General features: G+C 46.9%; 6 protein-coding genes across 6 annotated transcripts; all 6 read right to left on the bottom strand.

Annotated features, from left to right (window-relative positions):
• Window positions 1-750: 750 nt before the first annotated feature.
• FPOAC1_004443 (uncharacterized protein) lies at window positions 751-1,810 on the bottom strand (the record flags this gene model as incomplete). The annotated part of the gene is made up of 2 exons (XM_044848991.1): window positions 751-1,111; window positions 1,161-1,810. The coding sequence occupies 2 exons, from the start codon at window positions 1,808-1,810 to the stop codon at window positions 751-753; spliced, it is 1,011 nt and encodes a 336-aa protein (XP_044707701.1).
• Window positions 1,811-2,365: 555 nt separating this feature from the next.
• Window positions 2,366-4,717, bottom strand: FPOAC1_004442 (uncharacterized protein; the record flags this gene model as incomplete). The annotated part of the gene is made up of 3 exons (XM_044848990.1): window positions 2,366-2,878; window positions 2,927-4,339; window positions 4,706-4,717. 3 exons carry the CDS (start codon window positions 4,715-4,717, stop codon window positions 2,366-2,368), a joined length of 1,938 nt encoding a protein of 645 aa, XP_044707700.1.
• A 483-nt stretch (window positions 4,718-5,200) lies between these two features.
• FPOAC1_004441 (uncharacterized protein) lies at window positions 5,201-6,862 on the bottom strand (the record flags this gene model as incomplete). The annotated part of the gene is made up of 1 exon (XM_044848989.1): window positions 5,201-6,862. One exon carries the CDS (start codon window positions 6,860-6,862, stop codon window positions 5,201-5,203), a length of 1,662 nt encoding a protein of 553 aa, XP_044707699.1.
• A 1,881-nt stretch (window positions 6,863-8,743) lies between these two features.
• Window positions 8,744-9,061, bottom strand: FPOAC1_004440 (uncharacterized protein; the record flags this gene model as incomplete). The annotated part of the gene is made up of 1 exon (XM_044848988.1): window positions 8,744-9,061. The coding sequence occupies one exon, from the start codon at window positions 9,059-9,061 to the stop codon at window positions 8,744-8,746; it is 318 nt and encodes a 105-aa protein (XP_044707698.1).
• Window positions 9,062-10,090: 1,029 nt separating this feature from the next.
• On the bottom strand, window positions 10,091-11,304 carry FPOAC1_004439 (uncharacterized protein; the record flags this gene model as incomplete). The annotated part of the gene is made up of 4 exons (XM_044848987.1): window positions 10,091-10,133; window positions 10,186-10,242; window positions 10,299-11,172; window positions 11,232-11,304. The coding sequence occupies 4 exons, from the start codon at window positions 11,302-11,304 to the stop codon at window positions 10,091-10,093; spliced, it is 1,047 nt and encodes a 348-aa protein (XP_044707697.1).
• A 398-nt stretch (window positions 11,305-11,702) lies between these two features.
• Window positions 11,703-12,401, bottom strand: FPOAC1_004438 (uncharacterized protein; the record flags this gene model as incomplete). Its single annotated transcript, XM_044848986.1, has 2 exons — window positions 11,703-11,826; window positions 11,878-12,401. 2 exons carry the CDS (start codon window positions 12,399-12,401, stop codon window positions 11,703-11,705), a joined length of 648 nt encoding a protein of 215 aa, XP_044707696.1.
• Window positions 12,402-12,796: the final 395 nt, after the last annotated feature.

Here is a 12,796-nt window from a genome sequence, read left to right as displayed (position 1 = left end):
CTTGGAGCACCTTCCGGGTTGACTTCAAAATGACCCGCATTAAATACGCTTGCAGGGGCACCTTCTCACTACGCTAAGGGGGCACCTCTCCGGTTATTATACCACCCTCTCAGGTCATCTACGAACCCGAGCCTTATTTGAACCCTTGTTCTTCATCCCGGCATGGGGGCCAAATCTTTCAGCCTCAAGCCAATTTATATAAGTTTTCTGGCAAACTGACATCTCGGATTCAGTTACAACGACGATTTTAACGCAAGCACTTATACAGAAAAGATAACCTGGGAGGGTTGCTGTGCCGTTCACGGTTTCAACAACCGCTCGCATTAGAGTATAGAAGCGAAATATCAACACTGGCTTCTGATACCCTGTTTCTGTGAGATTATGTTGAAATTCAGAGCCGAAAGTTCTGTATGCGGCCACAAAGGTGCAGAGGATAGGTCTCGATTGTCTCGGCTATGTGCAATATATTGTGACCTGTTGAGTTGGAACACAAGATACAACGTGATATGCAAAAGGTATCTTGACAAGAGTCCGCCAATATGGCTTATCATTTCAAGGCAACCATTGCAATAATCAACAGATCACGCAGACATCTTTCTCGAAAGTGATAAAGGTCAAAGAACTGTGTTTCATTCCTTGTTTCATCGTCCAATATTCCCTTTGTATTATAGGCATCACTCATGGCCGTATAGGCCAGCTCTGGCAGACCTCCATGATCTATAGCTGTCTAGAGAAACGGGATGTCCTATCCTACAAAGACTCCCGTCTCTCATCCCACGGAACAAACGTCCCGTACATAACCGCCCTCTCCTGATCAACATCCCCTTCATTCGCATCAACCTTCCAAATGACAACAGCTCTGACGAATCCAAAGAACGCAAGACCCCACATCAACACATTACTTCCCATCAGCACACCCTTTACACTGCGGCTCTCCTCCTGGAAGCACCGCGTCCAGAGAACGAAACTCGCCACAGTGGTAGCTACGAGGATGAGAGATTCGATGTAGAGAAGAGCTACAGATGACAGTAGTTTCATCTCGTGGATGATGAGGCTTGTTGCGCAGAGGAGGAGAACGATGACAAGACTCGGGTCCGCGAATTTCCAAAGCCTATAAATGTTAGAAAGGGGTGATATCTTAGGAAGAGAAGTATACTGACCAATTGTCAAAGTCGTTACCAGGCTCATTCTCCTTCCAAACGGTAATCCACATCAAAGCGCTAAAAACACCAAGTGTCACAGCAAACTGTAACGCAAGCACGAGACCATGTATGACAGAACTGACCACCCACTTCCCCTCGACGCGCAGTATCGTCACTGGCACATGTCCACCATCGCAACTATGCCTCTTTGTCGTAGAATTCTCCCAGGTGCGGTTCTCGCACTCTTCATTGCCTTCGTCTTCTTCCTCGCTGACCCATGGCGGGAACGGCGTCAGGGGCGGCGATCCTCCTCTATCGAGGGTGGTTGTGGGAGGACGGATAGTCAGGGCGGATTCTGTTCGTGCTTCGGAGTGCATGGAGCCATAGTCGATGGAACTAGGTGATGGACGAGATATAGAGACATTGCGGTGATGTTGGGGATGGTGAGGAGCTGTTGATGCGCTTCGAGGTAAAAGGTCTGGAGAGAAGAGGCTTGAATGCGTTGAGCGTGTTGCAGAGGAGGGTTTGGCGGGAGATGTTATGCTTCGTTGAGGGTGATGTTGATGTTGAGCGCGTTCGGGGGAGAGGGATAGAGTGAGGGCGTTTGAGCGACTGCTTCTCTTCTTTCCAAGAGTTCGGGCGGCGTCTCGAGGTAGTGGAAGCTCCATGATGTAAAGGACGATGAGGATTAAAAAGAGTGTGAATGAAGAAGAATATTTATCTAAAATGCGGAAGAAAAGAAATAAAAGAATTACAGGTGACGAGGTGAGGATAATGAAGAGTTCAAAAGTTGACAGTGGTAGGCACTGGCGACGACCGACACCAGCACAACCTCAAAAGGACCATCGCGACCAATCCACTATGACAACCTGATTAACCAAAACAAGTGTGACAACCTTTTTTAACTCTTGTGTATCCTTACAACGCTAACGTCAAGTGTCACCAAAATCGTTCTTTGTTCCAGATCAAGTATCGACATCGGATCAAACTGCCGAGGGCGACTCCATCATCCAAGTGGCTGCAAGGGGACACATTTCTTTGTTTGCTCTCGATTGACTAAAGTAGTTGGTATCATAAGCCTCGTTCCTTATTCCCACATAGAATATTCGATCAACCATGCGCCATCCCACAAACTATCCACGGGTTACCAATTCCCGTCTTTAATCCCATCCCATCAAACGCCTATAATCTCGATATGCAGCATCGCCGTACAAAGTACCCCGTTACTCAAGACTCATTCGTGCCTCGTCGCCGATACCCCATTGTCCTCCAGGCCTACCTTGTTTCTGAATCTCCAAGGCCAGCTCCGCACCTAAAGCGTCGGCGTCATCGTCGTTGTACAGGCTGCTCGTCCTACTGGTTCTACTATCTCGTCTGGTGCGTTCCTTATTATCCGCTCCAGGTCGGTCAGTGGCTCGTTTTCGCAAAAAAGGCGACCGAAGAAAAGATTTTGAGGATGTCGAGTGTACTGACAAGGAATCGTCTGCTGCTTTGGAGCTTGCGTCATCGTTACTGGTGTCCTCTCCTTGTGCCTCAGCGCTTCGTGTCGATACCATTGCTTCGTTACTGGCGTATGGTTGAGATCGTAGTTTCGTTACTGCTGGAGATTCCTTGTCTTTTGAAGCTTCCTTGGAGTCTTGCTTCTGATCGACTTCGACGAGCTCCGCATCGCGGTACCACTTTCTTCGTCTGGTCCATCGACCCCAGCCATCTGAACCTCTTTGGCCGTGTTGCCACTGAAAATGTTAGCAACAGAATATCATAGCTCCAGTGTGCTTTCTTACCTTGTTATCATAAAAGATCCATCCGTTCTTCCCTTCGTTCCCATCATAGTCTATTGGGCCACTCTCATCAGATACGCCATCAACACGCCAGCGACTCCCAGGAACCCATCTCCACTCCATTTGGCTTCCGTCTGATACATCTGGTAGTTCAAAGTCATCTTTGGCTGGCACCGAGTTGTTGTGGTCATCTGTCCATGCAGCTCGTTCATATGCAAATAAATTGTTAGTCCAGCCCAAACCGATCCATCGTCTTTGGTTCTCGTATATGATGAATGTGAACTTAACACCTGCGGTCTTTCCTGTAACGTTCCTACGGTTGGTTTGGAAATTTGTCGCTTTCCCAAGTGCCTTGGTAAGTTCTGAATCTCCTTGCTGGGCAACACGTTCCGTGCCCTTCTTTGAGGCTTGGGCCAAGTCCTTTCGGAAGGGTTGTTCGGGAGTGTCAAATTGGAGACCGGTAATGCCGGCAGCAAGTCTCCGAACTGTGGAGCTTCTCCAGAGAATGGCCCGCGATACTCGGAGAACCCTTGCATGCCAAGTCAGAATGATAGTTCCAGCCACTAGTATTACACGTCTGGTGGTGACGACTCTCCACGGCGGAACAGTAAGCGCAATCCATATGGGCGTGATGATAAGCAGTCGCATGAAGATGACAGTCAGCGCTGGTCGTGTGGTAGCACTGATTGCGGTTGTTTGAGTGCTTAGAAAATCCGTCATGTCGAGCAAAGGCTCCATGAGAACATTACATCTTCCTGTAAGCTGTTTAAGAGTCTCGACGATCTCGTCTAGTGTCTTTTGATGTTTAGTGTTGGTGACCTCGGAATTTCCTCTAACATGTTTCGACTGTTTCTCGCCGGCGTTTGCTTTGCCGTTCTGTTGGCTGCTCTCGCCGTTGGTTTGGTTTGCTCCCTTGGTACCAGCATTCTGACCCCGGGACTCAGTCCACCCACTGCTACTGAGGGGACTGTATCTCCGGCCGTACATGCCGGCAATGAGGGCCACTCCGACCAGGACTGGACCGGCCCACGTTATTACTACATCGCCATACAAAACAACCGCCCAGAAGAAGCACAATAATAGGAAACTTTGCCACGGATCTCCAGTACTCCAAGTGAGGAGTCCGGCAAGTGTATTCAAGGGAAGGAGGAAAGGGTGGCTGTAGGCGAGAGCGCGGGTGATTTGAGGAGGAGTAGCGAGGAGCAGGGGGCTCTTTTGGTGGACGAGAATAGTCGATCGTCGTGAGGATCGGGAGGGAGTATTCGAAGAGAGTGTCACGGGGGAGAAGCTGGCGTAGGTCGGGGGTGCGCCGGTAGTTGAAGATGAGGGTTCGTAGGAGGGAGGTGATGCGCCGTGAGACGCATCGTCGCGGGAAGACATGGGTGACGGTGCAAGATGCGACAGCCACGGGGTATCCTGGAAGAAAGTTTGCGGTCAATAAACAAGCGGTGTATTAATGATGGAGCTGGTTTATGAGTATATCGAGATATGTTGCAGGGCAATTTACCCTTTCTGAGCTGGACTAAGCTGAACTGCCGCGTCGCGACGTCAGAGGGTCAAGTCGAGGGTCGCAAAAAGGTAAGACCAAGACAAGGTCATGGAGTGGAGGGAGATGGGGTAAGTTATGTCATGGGGCGCCACTTTTTAGCGGCTGCCCGTCTTTTTAGTGATGTCTGGGGGATAAAGACACGCGAGCAAAAGATATAACAAAAGGAAGATAAATAAATAGAATGTTTGGGTAAAAAAGGTAGATAAGGATAGACCTGAGAGATAAAAACTTACAAAAGCTGCCATTTGACAACAAGTTTTCCAGGATTCTTCAGCGACTTTGTAAGCCACGATTTAATGGCAACGTCATTCAGCAGCAGGCAGCGTTTACCCCGGATTGTAGTGGTTGCTCTGCTTTGCTTTTCTGCCCCGCGACTTTAGGTCAGTCAGATGCATGTCATTCTCTAACAAGACAAATAAAAGAAAGGACAGAAAATAAACCCAACAGAAGGAAGAGTATGGTAAAGTTGAAAGAAACAGACATTAATCATAAAAAGTCACACGTGAGCTTTCTCGGTTGGCGCAGTCATCCATTCCATTTTCTGACTTGAACCTTGGGTCATTGTCTCTGTCACATGCTAAACTCTTCGGTTCAAGTAGTGCACATGAATCAGGTTCTCGGTGCGCAAATCAACCTACAGGGTAAATCGCTGTTTCATCAAGTCACAGGGTCTTTTATTGCATCCTAGTATTATGCCAAGTCTTCATTGGTGATTTGTTTTTTTCATCTCATGATAGTCTCATAGTCTCCCCAAACGTCTGCGCCAATTCAAGTGGCCCTTCAGAGTGAGGGTTTGTGTCCTGTTCTTCCAATTTGGGGCATGTTTGAGGCCCCCATTCACTATCACCCCAGGGCTTATCCCTTCTGTAGTGTGTCGAGGCTATTCCCAGGCGTTCTCGTGTCTCGTCGTCAAAATTCGGTCGCTCATACTCGGGATCATATTCATCCACCTCAATTCCTTTACCCTCGCATATCTTATCCATATCTTGAGACACGAAATGCGAATGCCCACGAAAAACCTCAAACTTGTCTGGCACAAATGGATTTTCTCCATTCTCATACAGAAACTCGTCGACGTCTGAGTCAAGTCTCAACATCTGACCTTCATACCAGGAACCATCGACAAGCTCAATGGTGACCTTTGGCCGCGAAGACCGACTGCACCAATCATTTTCTTTCAATGCATTGAGAAATTCGTGTGGATTTCCCGTCGGGTTCGGGTCCGTTTCCTCCTCAACCCCGTACTGGCGCGAAAAGATAGCATAACGCAGCTGCAGAGAACGAAGTGAATTCAAGGGTCCTACAAATGTCATGAAGTTATGTGCTTCCAGTTCGAGTTTGTCTAACTCGAGGTTTTGAAGGCTTTGCATCACGCATCTTGGAAATTGCAAATAAGCATCGCTCCACCGGCCGCAAATACGAAGGCTCTGAAGATTTTCGACCTTCTCCAAAATTTCGTGCCCCTTTGGGTCGTCGGCAAATAGATGCAATCGACTGAAGCCGGGCCTCTGAATGAGTGACTTCAAGTCCGCAAGTGCGTAGCCTTTGTTGTCGAATTTGGAAACTGAGTTAATGCGTGTCAGATCTTCGATAATGAATTCGGAGACCTTGTGCCTTTCATGTCTTGCAAGCATCCTCAGAGAGCTACAGACGCCGCGCCTGTGGACAGTGTACTTTGGTCTATTCCCAGATTGCTCATCTTCCCACAGCAAGCTCGAATCATAGCCATAGACACTTTGACCAGATAAATCTGGCAAATGATATACGAAACCATACGGGAACGAGCGAATCATGGGCGTCTCGTACATGGGCATGAACAATCTCCCATGAGCTTTGGTCGAGATAGTTACCCGACGTAACAGAGGAAATCTGTCGAGGGCATACTCAAATACTTTGATATCCTCCCCAGACTTGAGTATACACTCTTCCTCGTCCGCTAACTCAGAATAGAGTTGTTCACACTCGTCCCGTGACATGGCTGCCGCAAGTTGACGAGTAGCATCATCCGGCCGACCTGTCAGATCGGCGTTCGTCCAGCCTCCGGCCAGTTCGCAAATGTCTTCACGGCACGAATCCAGATAATACCCCCAATCCCAATCGCGCGTCCTCAATTTACTACTTGTATACTGGAACTCGCTCTCGTCCCATATTATCTCGGTCACACCATGGCGAAAGACTTCATGGTCTGCGACTTCTTTGACAACCTTGAGGTTACGAGGGCTTGCCGAAATAAAGACTCGTTTTAAACGCAAGGTGAAGCGAGCGCGTAGTGAAGATGATGTGAGGCGTAGCGATTTGATGTCGCGATTGGCTAGGAAGCGGGCGATGTAATGGCCCAGCTCAACCGGTAGAGTTGACAGGCTAGCGGGAGGAGATTCGCTGCCTTTCATTCCGATAGGTGGGTGATGGCTGAATTGCGAGGCAGAAAATCCTGGGGAATGCATGAGATTATATAGGAGATATAAACCTTATGGCTGACTCATGATTCCCCCGCCAACATTGAATATCCTGTTATGAGTCACTCCGACAACTTTATCTCAAAGTTTATGCAGGAATCATCCGGTGGCAGTGCCTGTTTATACGAATTGAAGTCGTACAGACTAAAGTACAGACACCAGTCAACTTCATGAAAATAGCCGTAATGTGGAGATTTCTCAACACATAACAACTATCAACAGTAGAGGAGAGCGAAGGTCATCTTCATCCTGAGATGGCTCCTTATCGGAATGTCCTACCTTAGTGCTAAGTATACGTTTTGTGGTTATAAATCTTTGAGGAGAGTCTGTACATCACCGGGCTACTGTCCATTGTAACATGGAAATGCATCATCATGTAACAGGCAAACGTGATCAGGAAATACTCAACAGAACAACAAGGATAGTATTGAGCTTAACTGCTAGCTATCCAACCGCATGTCGCAACCACATCATGACCTCAACTCCGCCCTTCATAACTCCGTCCGTGATTTGTCGTCAAAAGGATGTATCTTAACCCCAGCCTGGGCGTGAGATAGTTGTTGTATTCGAATGATCAAAGGATCAAGTTGTTTATTTGCCGCAGCCAGAGCAAGAGCCTAGATATAATTAGTATTGGACATCGGCAAGATCATGTCTGTTGACTTACAGCTAGAGCCGCAGTTGCAAGAAGAGGCACCAGAGCAGCCACAGTCGCCAGCCATTGTGAAGATTGTTTGGTGGGTAGGTAGGTAGTTGTTTAAAAAGGGTGTTATAGTAGTTGATGTTGGAGATGAGGATGAACAAAAAGAATTGTCCTTTGATCTGGATCATGCAGGGTCTTATATACAAGATAGTTGCGGCCTTTGTGCGTTGATGATCCCTGTACAATGAGGGGTCCTAGTGTCATGGTGGAATCTGGTTGGCGATCTGAGCTTGAGTAGTGGGGTTCTGGCATGAGTTATTTTGGCGGTTGGTTTAGAATTCCGCGTGATGATCCACGATGGATGGTTCGAGATTTGAGACAAGGACAGGGACAGGGATAGGGTATCGCGGTAGTGTTATTGAAGATTCGAGATATCTAGACATATACATTTACCAACAAAGACAGTCAATATGATAGGTATCCAAATGTTTTTGTCTAATAATTGATGACAGAGTAACGAGATCCTCATCCTATCTTTGTTTGATCTTCTGGCCATCATCAAGACTTGGTCTGTAGGTTATAGCCAAAGTGATTGCCACTAACACCATCCACCCCAGCGACGTCTTATCATTGGATCGCAATATTAACGCTTCTTTGCCACCCTCCAAAAGAACAATCAATATTCGGCAGTTGATATGGAACTTGTATGCAAACAACGGATAGCTATGTCACATGCTGTCATGATAGCCAGGTGATTACAAGTGCAGCTATAAAACAGCTCGAGGCGAGGAAAGATAGCAGCGTTAGTTGATGGACGTTGTCAATAAGCAACAGCTCCAAAGCTGACTTTACCAGTACATTTGACTTCTCTGACTCGGTGTCGCTCAGTCACTGCCTCAGCTTACCCATCGCAAACACATCGTGCTTCTTCTCCGACGTCCAAAAACCTCCAGAAAGCCCACATGGCGTGCCAATAGCCTACAATAACTTGCCAAAGAACTGGCACGATTCAAAGTCAATCAGCACAGAATTATTTGTATTTCTCGTCATGATTTTTCCCGGTTGTTGTCGTTGTGCGCAAGTCCAAGAGCGCGCAGATGGTCCACCACCAGTTGCATAGTTGATAGGAATGAGCCGAGGTCAATGTCCTTTAATCATGGGCTTTCTCTGAATTACTCCATGATCATTTGATACTTGTCAAGAACGATTCCAGTGATACGGCCACGCTTAACGCAATATCCTTTATAGTGGATGATGCTTGGGTAGGGATTTTTGTCAAGACTCTCCATCATAAATCTCGTCAAGAACCAATGTTGGTGTGCTCGTACTCTCCCGGGCTCGAAGTGAAAGAGGCCAGGTCGTTTATAAAAGCATAAGTTTTCGTCGTAGTCGCCTTCACCGATGGACAGTTCAGTGTCCGCCGGATTTTGAGGAAACAAACCCTCATCGGGGACAGGTTGAAGACCTCTGATGTAGTCTCTGAGAGACATCTCCCCATCTGTTGTAGCCCGTCCAAAAAAAACGTCATCTTTTTTTATCATCTAGAGGAACGTTTTCTGGTGTGTCTTGGTTTCCTAATCATCAAACTCGGCCACAAACAGGTCATCAATTGACATCGGATTTGGGATCAGAGAAAATTTCTGGCCGCTCTGGCCATCAAGTAGACACATCTTTGACTGGCAACATGGGTGGTGATGGTGCGATGTAGAATGAAGGATAACGTACGTTTATAAGACTGATCGATAGAAATATTTGAATGGTGTCGGATATCTTGAGCCTCAGTTATGGCATGGCAAAGAAGGGTGTTACATCTGTCGTCTAGAACTCATTTATAAAGTTGCGCTTTATGCACACTACCCAGCTTTCTACATGTGTACATTGGTGATGGGTGTTATGACATTTGAGCCGCACATTTCCAGACAAATAACCAACAATTAAGGGGTGACACAGCATATGCAAGTGAGCCATGAGGGCCTCGGGGTGACGGTGGGGGAAATCAGGCTGTAGCGTGACTTAATCTTAACCTCGGTTCTAATTATTCAGTTTTAATTTATTATCATCAAACGTTTTAGTCCTCGTTAAGGGGGCATTTATCCCTATAACGGAGCCATTAAGAGTGTGATCAATGGAAGGCTGTCATTGAGTTACTATTTACAGGATAATCGTAGCACACGTGCCATTTAGAACAAGGCAAATCTATGAGCCAAGTTTCTCAGCAATTCATAGGCTTCTCGACTGTCTGTAAAAGTATTTAGGACGCTATGATGAGTGGCCGTCCAAGGATTGTTTGCATTCTTTTCTTGGAAGATATTGCGTTCGGTAGACGTGAACTAATTGAAGCACCTTTGTTAGAGACTTGACATCACTAAGCTTCTTTCGACTATGACTTAAATTGGTCCTTCTCCTACCTATGTAAGTAGCCTGTATCTTAAGCTAAATAACGCGGAAATCAAAGCTGAGTAGCATCAAGCCGTGCCGCCTATCTACCAAAAGCGCATAATACGGCTGCTACTCGTCCACTAACCATATCTCTGGACCAAATCTTTCATAACGTCAAGGACCCTATTAAACTCATTAGCCACCGAACTAGACCGTAGAATAAGAATAGCCTCACTGTGTGCGAAGTGTCTCGTTATCGACAAATAGGGCTGATACATGTGTGTCAAATCTCCTAGCTTGATGTCAGCTGCGCAGATCATGAAGGAAAAGAGTTTCTGAATGTCTCACAGTCTATAGAGGTCTAAACGACCTTCAAAATCCTCTTCAGGCGGCGAGATCTGGGCGAATGTGTTGTAGGCAGCTACGTACTCATCTCCGAATCTATTGCAAGCTGGTCGCCACTGGCCAAACTCATCTTCAAATTCGAGCTGGTTAGCACGGGTAACTGTAAGTGTGCAATAGGAGAACGTACATTCGTTGTGTGCAAAGAAGCAGCACGCATCAAAGACAAGAGGCTGATCGTTGTCTACATCAATCCCTGAGTTTGCGTACCAAAGGTCTCCATGAACCAATGAAGGTTTCACTGTTCGACCGTCACTCTCGAGAGGCCTCAGGAGCCTCGGGATGACCTTTTCGAACAGAGCTCTTGAGAGAATCTCAAGCTCCTCACTGGGCCCTTTTCTTTCAATCTCCAGGTCAAGTGCCTGCCTCATGGACTTGGCGAAGAACGTCTCCCACCTATCTTCCCACTCCACGAACTGGGGTAGGTTTCCTGCATAGGTGGTGATATGGAACCCGAACTTGCCGGTAGGTGATATACTTTTCTGGTGCAGCGTTGACAGAAGAGCAGCAAAGTTGTGAGGGTCAGGCATATCCTCAGCCATTTCTCGAAATTCGCAGAGGAAGAAGTGGGTGTCTGTTGTTGTCTCGTAGGTGCCGCAAGCGATGGGCCTTGGGACAAATTCTGGCAGAACGTCATGTATCGCTCTCATGGAATGGAACTCCCCCCTGGTCATATTCATCCCTAATTCTTTCGACATGATCTTGATGAAGAAGCACTTTGGTGTACCGTCATTGAGCAAAACATCGATGCGACCCGTCTTCGCCCAGAAGCTTACGCCATGGTTCTCGATGGTTGTGACCTTGCATCCTTCCGGCAGTTCTTGGAGGACAGTTAATATGAGGACGACCTTGCCAGTTTTCCAAGGGCTTGTTGCTTACCCCTCAACACAGCTGGGTCAATGTTGGCATTGCCCGCCCCGAATTCAAGGCCGTTTGCGCCGCTGTAGTTCATTTCCTGTGCCAAAGACTGTGCTGAATCTTCTCAGCACTCCGCTGGAGTATTATAAGCGACGTTCCTGGACTGCGCCCACAAACAATGCCGTCTGACCCAATCGCAGGCGAGCTGCCAAAATGTCAGGCAACCACGTGTGGATGTCGGCCAACGGCATACAACCCACTGCCAAGAATCTTTTTCGATTGCAAGTTTCTATCGTACCAGAGCATTACCCATGTTATGCGGTTAGAATACGAGTGGCTATACAATGGTAGCATCCTTTCTAGGCTACGTCAAAGTAATTTCTTTGTTGAAAAGCGCTCACAAGGAGGAACGGCTAAGGGTTGGAAGAGGGTTTGACACTACATTTTCATAATTGACTACTTTCACTTGGGCATTTTATCTCTTTCTCCTCGTCATGCAGAGTATTGAAGTTGCGTTGATTCGATTGTGCTTAAATTCTTAGCCACGTTTCTTACTCTAAAGTTTCCACCATGGTCTGCAAATCGAGTCTTCGTCAAGTCCTGGAAGAAGATCACCCTTGTTCATAGAATCATAAACATGGGAGTCCTACAAGCATCAATGACATACGACAAGCCCTCCCATTGAAATGTGATCATTTCTCCCTCTCCGAAATCCATCCTAGAGTTGAGTTTCAAGACCTTTCCAACAGTGGCCATATTAGCAACTGGCGCTACAGGCTTCACGATGGCAAGCCTTTCAACCATAAACTCGGCAAAATGTGACACGCACATATGGCATTCCAATGGCACTGGGCCAAGGGAACAGTTGTGAGGACCCTTCTCTGAAGCCTGTAGGGCGATCTGACTCACCTGCCGTTCGAGTGAACTGGTAAATGAGTTCCATTTCCTGTTCTGTGAGACTGGGCTGTCGGTCTTTCTGCGTTTCGTGATTGAACTGAACAGCTCCTCGTCTGAATACCGTTTCTTGGTGTCTCTTTTTGTCAGGAGATGTTTGTCTTTTGCAAGTCGTCTTGGTTGGACGCGAGTTGGCGAGTTTGATTTTGACGTCTGGCCAAAGACGTGTTCTTGGAAATGTCTCTTGCAAAGAGGCGCACCTCTGAGAGGGTTTCCTTGGTAGTTTTTCGATAGCATGTTTGAGATCGTTAGTGATAAATCTGATGATCAAGCTTTTGGGATAGTGAGAAACGCAGACCAGGTAGGCTTCTGCTTGATTTTGTACTTTCTCGACTCCATTGACGATCTGAATAACAATATTTTTTACTATTGAAAGGATTCTGAACAAGACACATTTCTTTACAATGAGTCAGGCTCGGAAGTTCCTTTGTTCTAACGATATTTTCCATACACAGTAAACTATCTAGGTGCTGTCTTTCAGTCATAGTGGTCTTCTCTTTGTTTAGTCTGTGTTCGATAATTACAATAAATTACTTTTTGAAAGCTTCATTGCGTGTTCAAAGGAGAGTTCATGTTTTTATTTGTTCTCTTTGGTCATTTTGGTGGTTGTCAAGGGTATCATCACAAGAAAC

Source organism: Fusarium poae, chromosome 2 (genome assembly GCF_019609905.1).
Source record: "Fusarium poae strain DAOMC 252244 chromosome 2, whole genome shotgun sequence".
In the NCBI taxonomy this organism is placed as follows: Eukaryota; Fungi; Ascomycota; class Sordariomycetes; order Hypocreales; family Nectriaceae; genus Fusarium; species Fusarium poae.
Note: the sequence above shows the minus strand (reverse complement) of the source record. Positions and strands in the feature narration are given on the sequence as shown.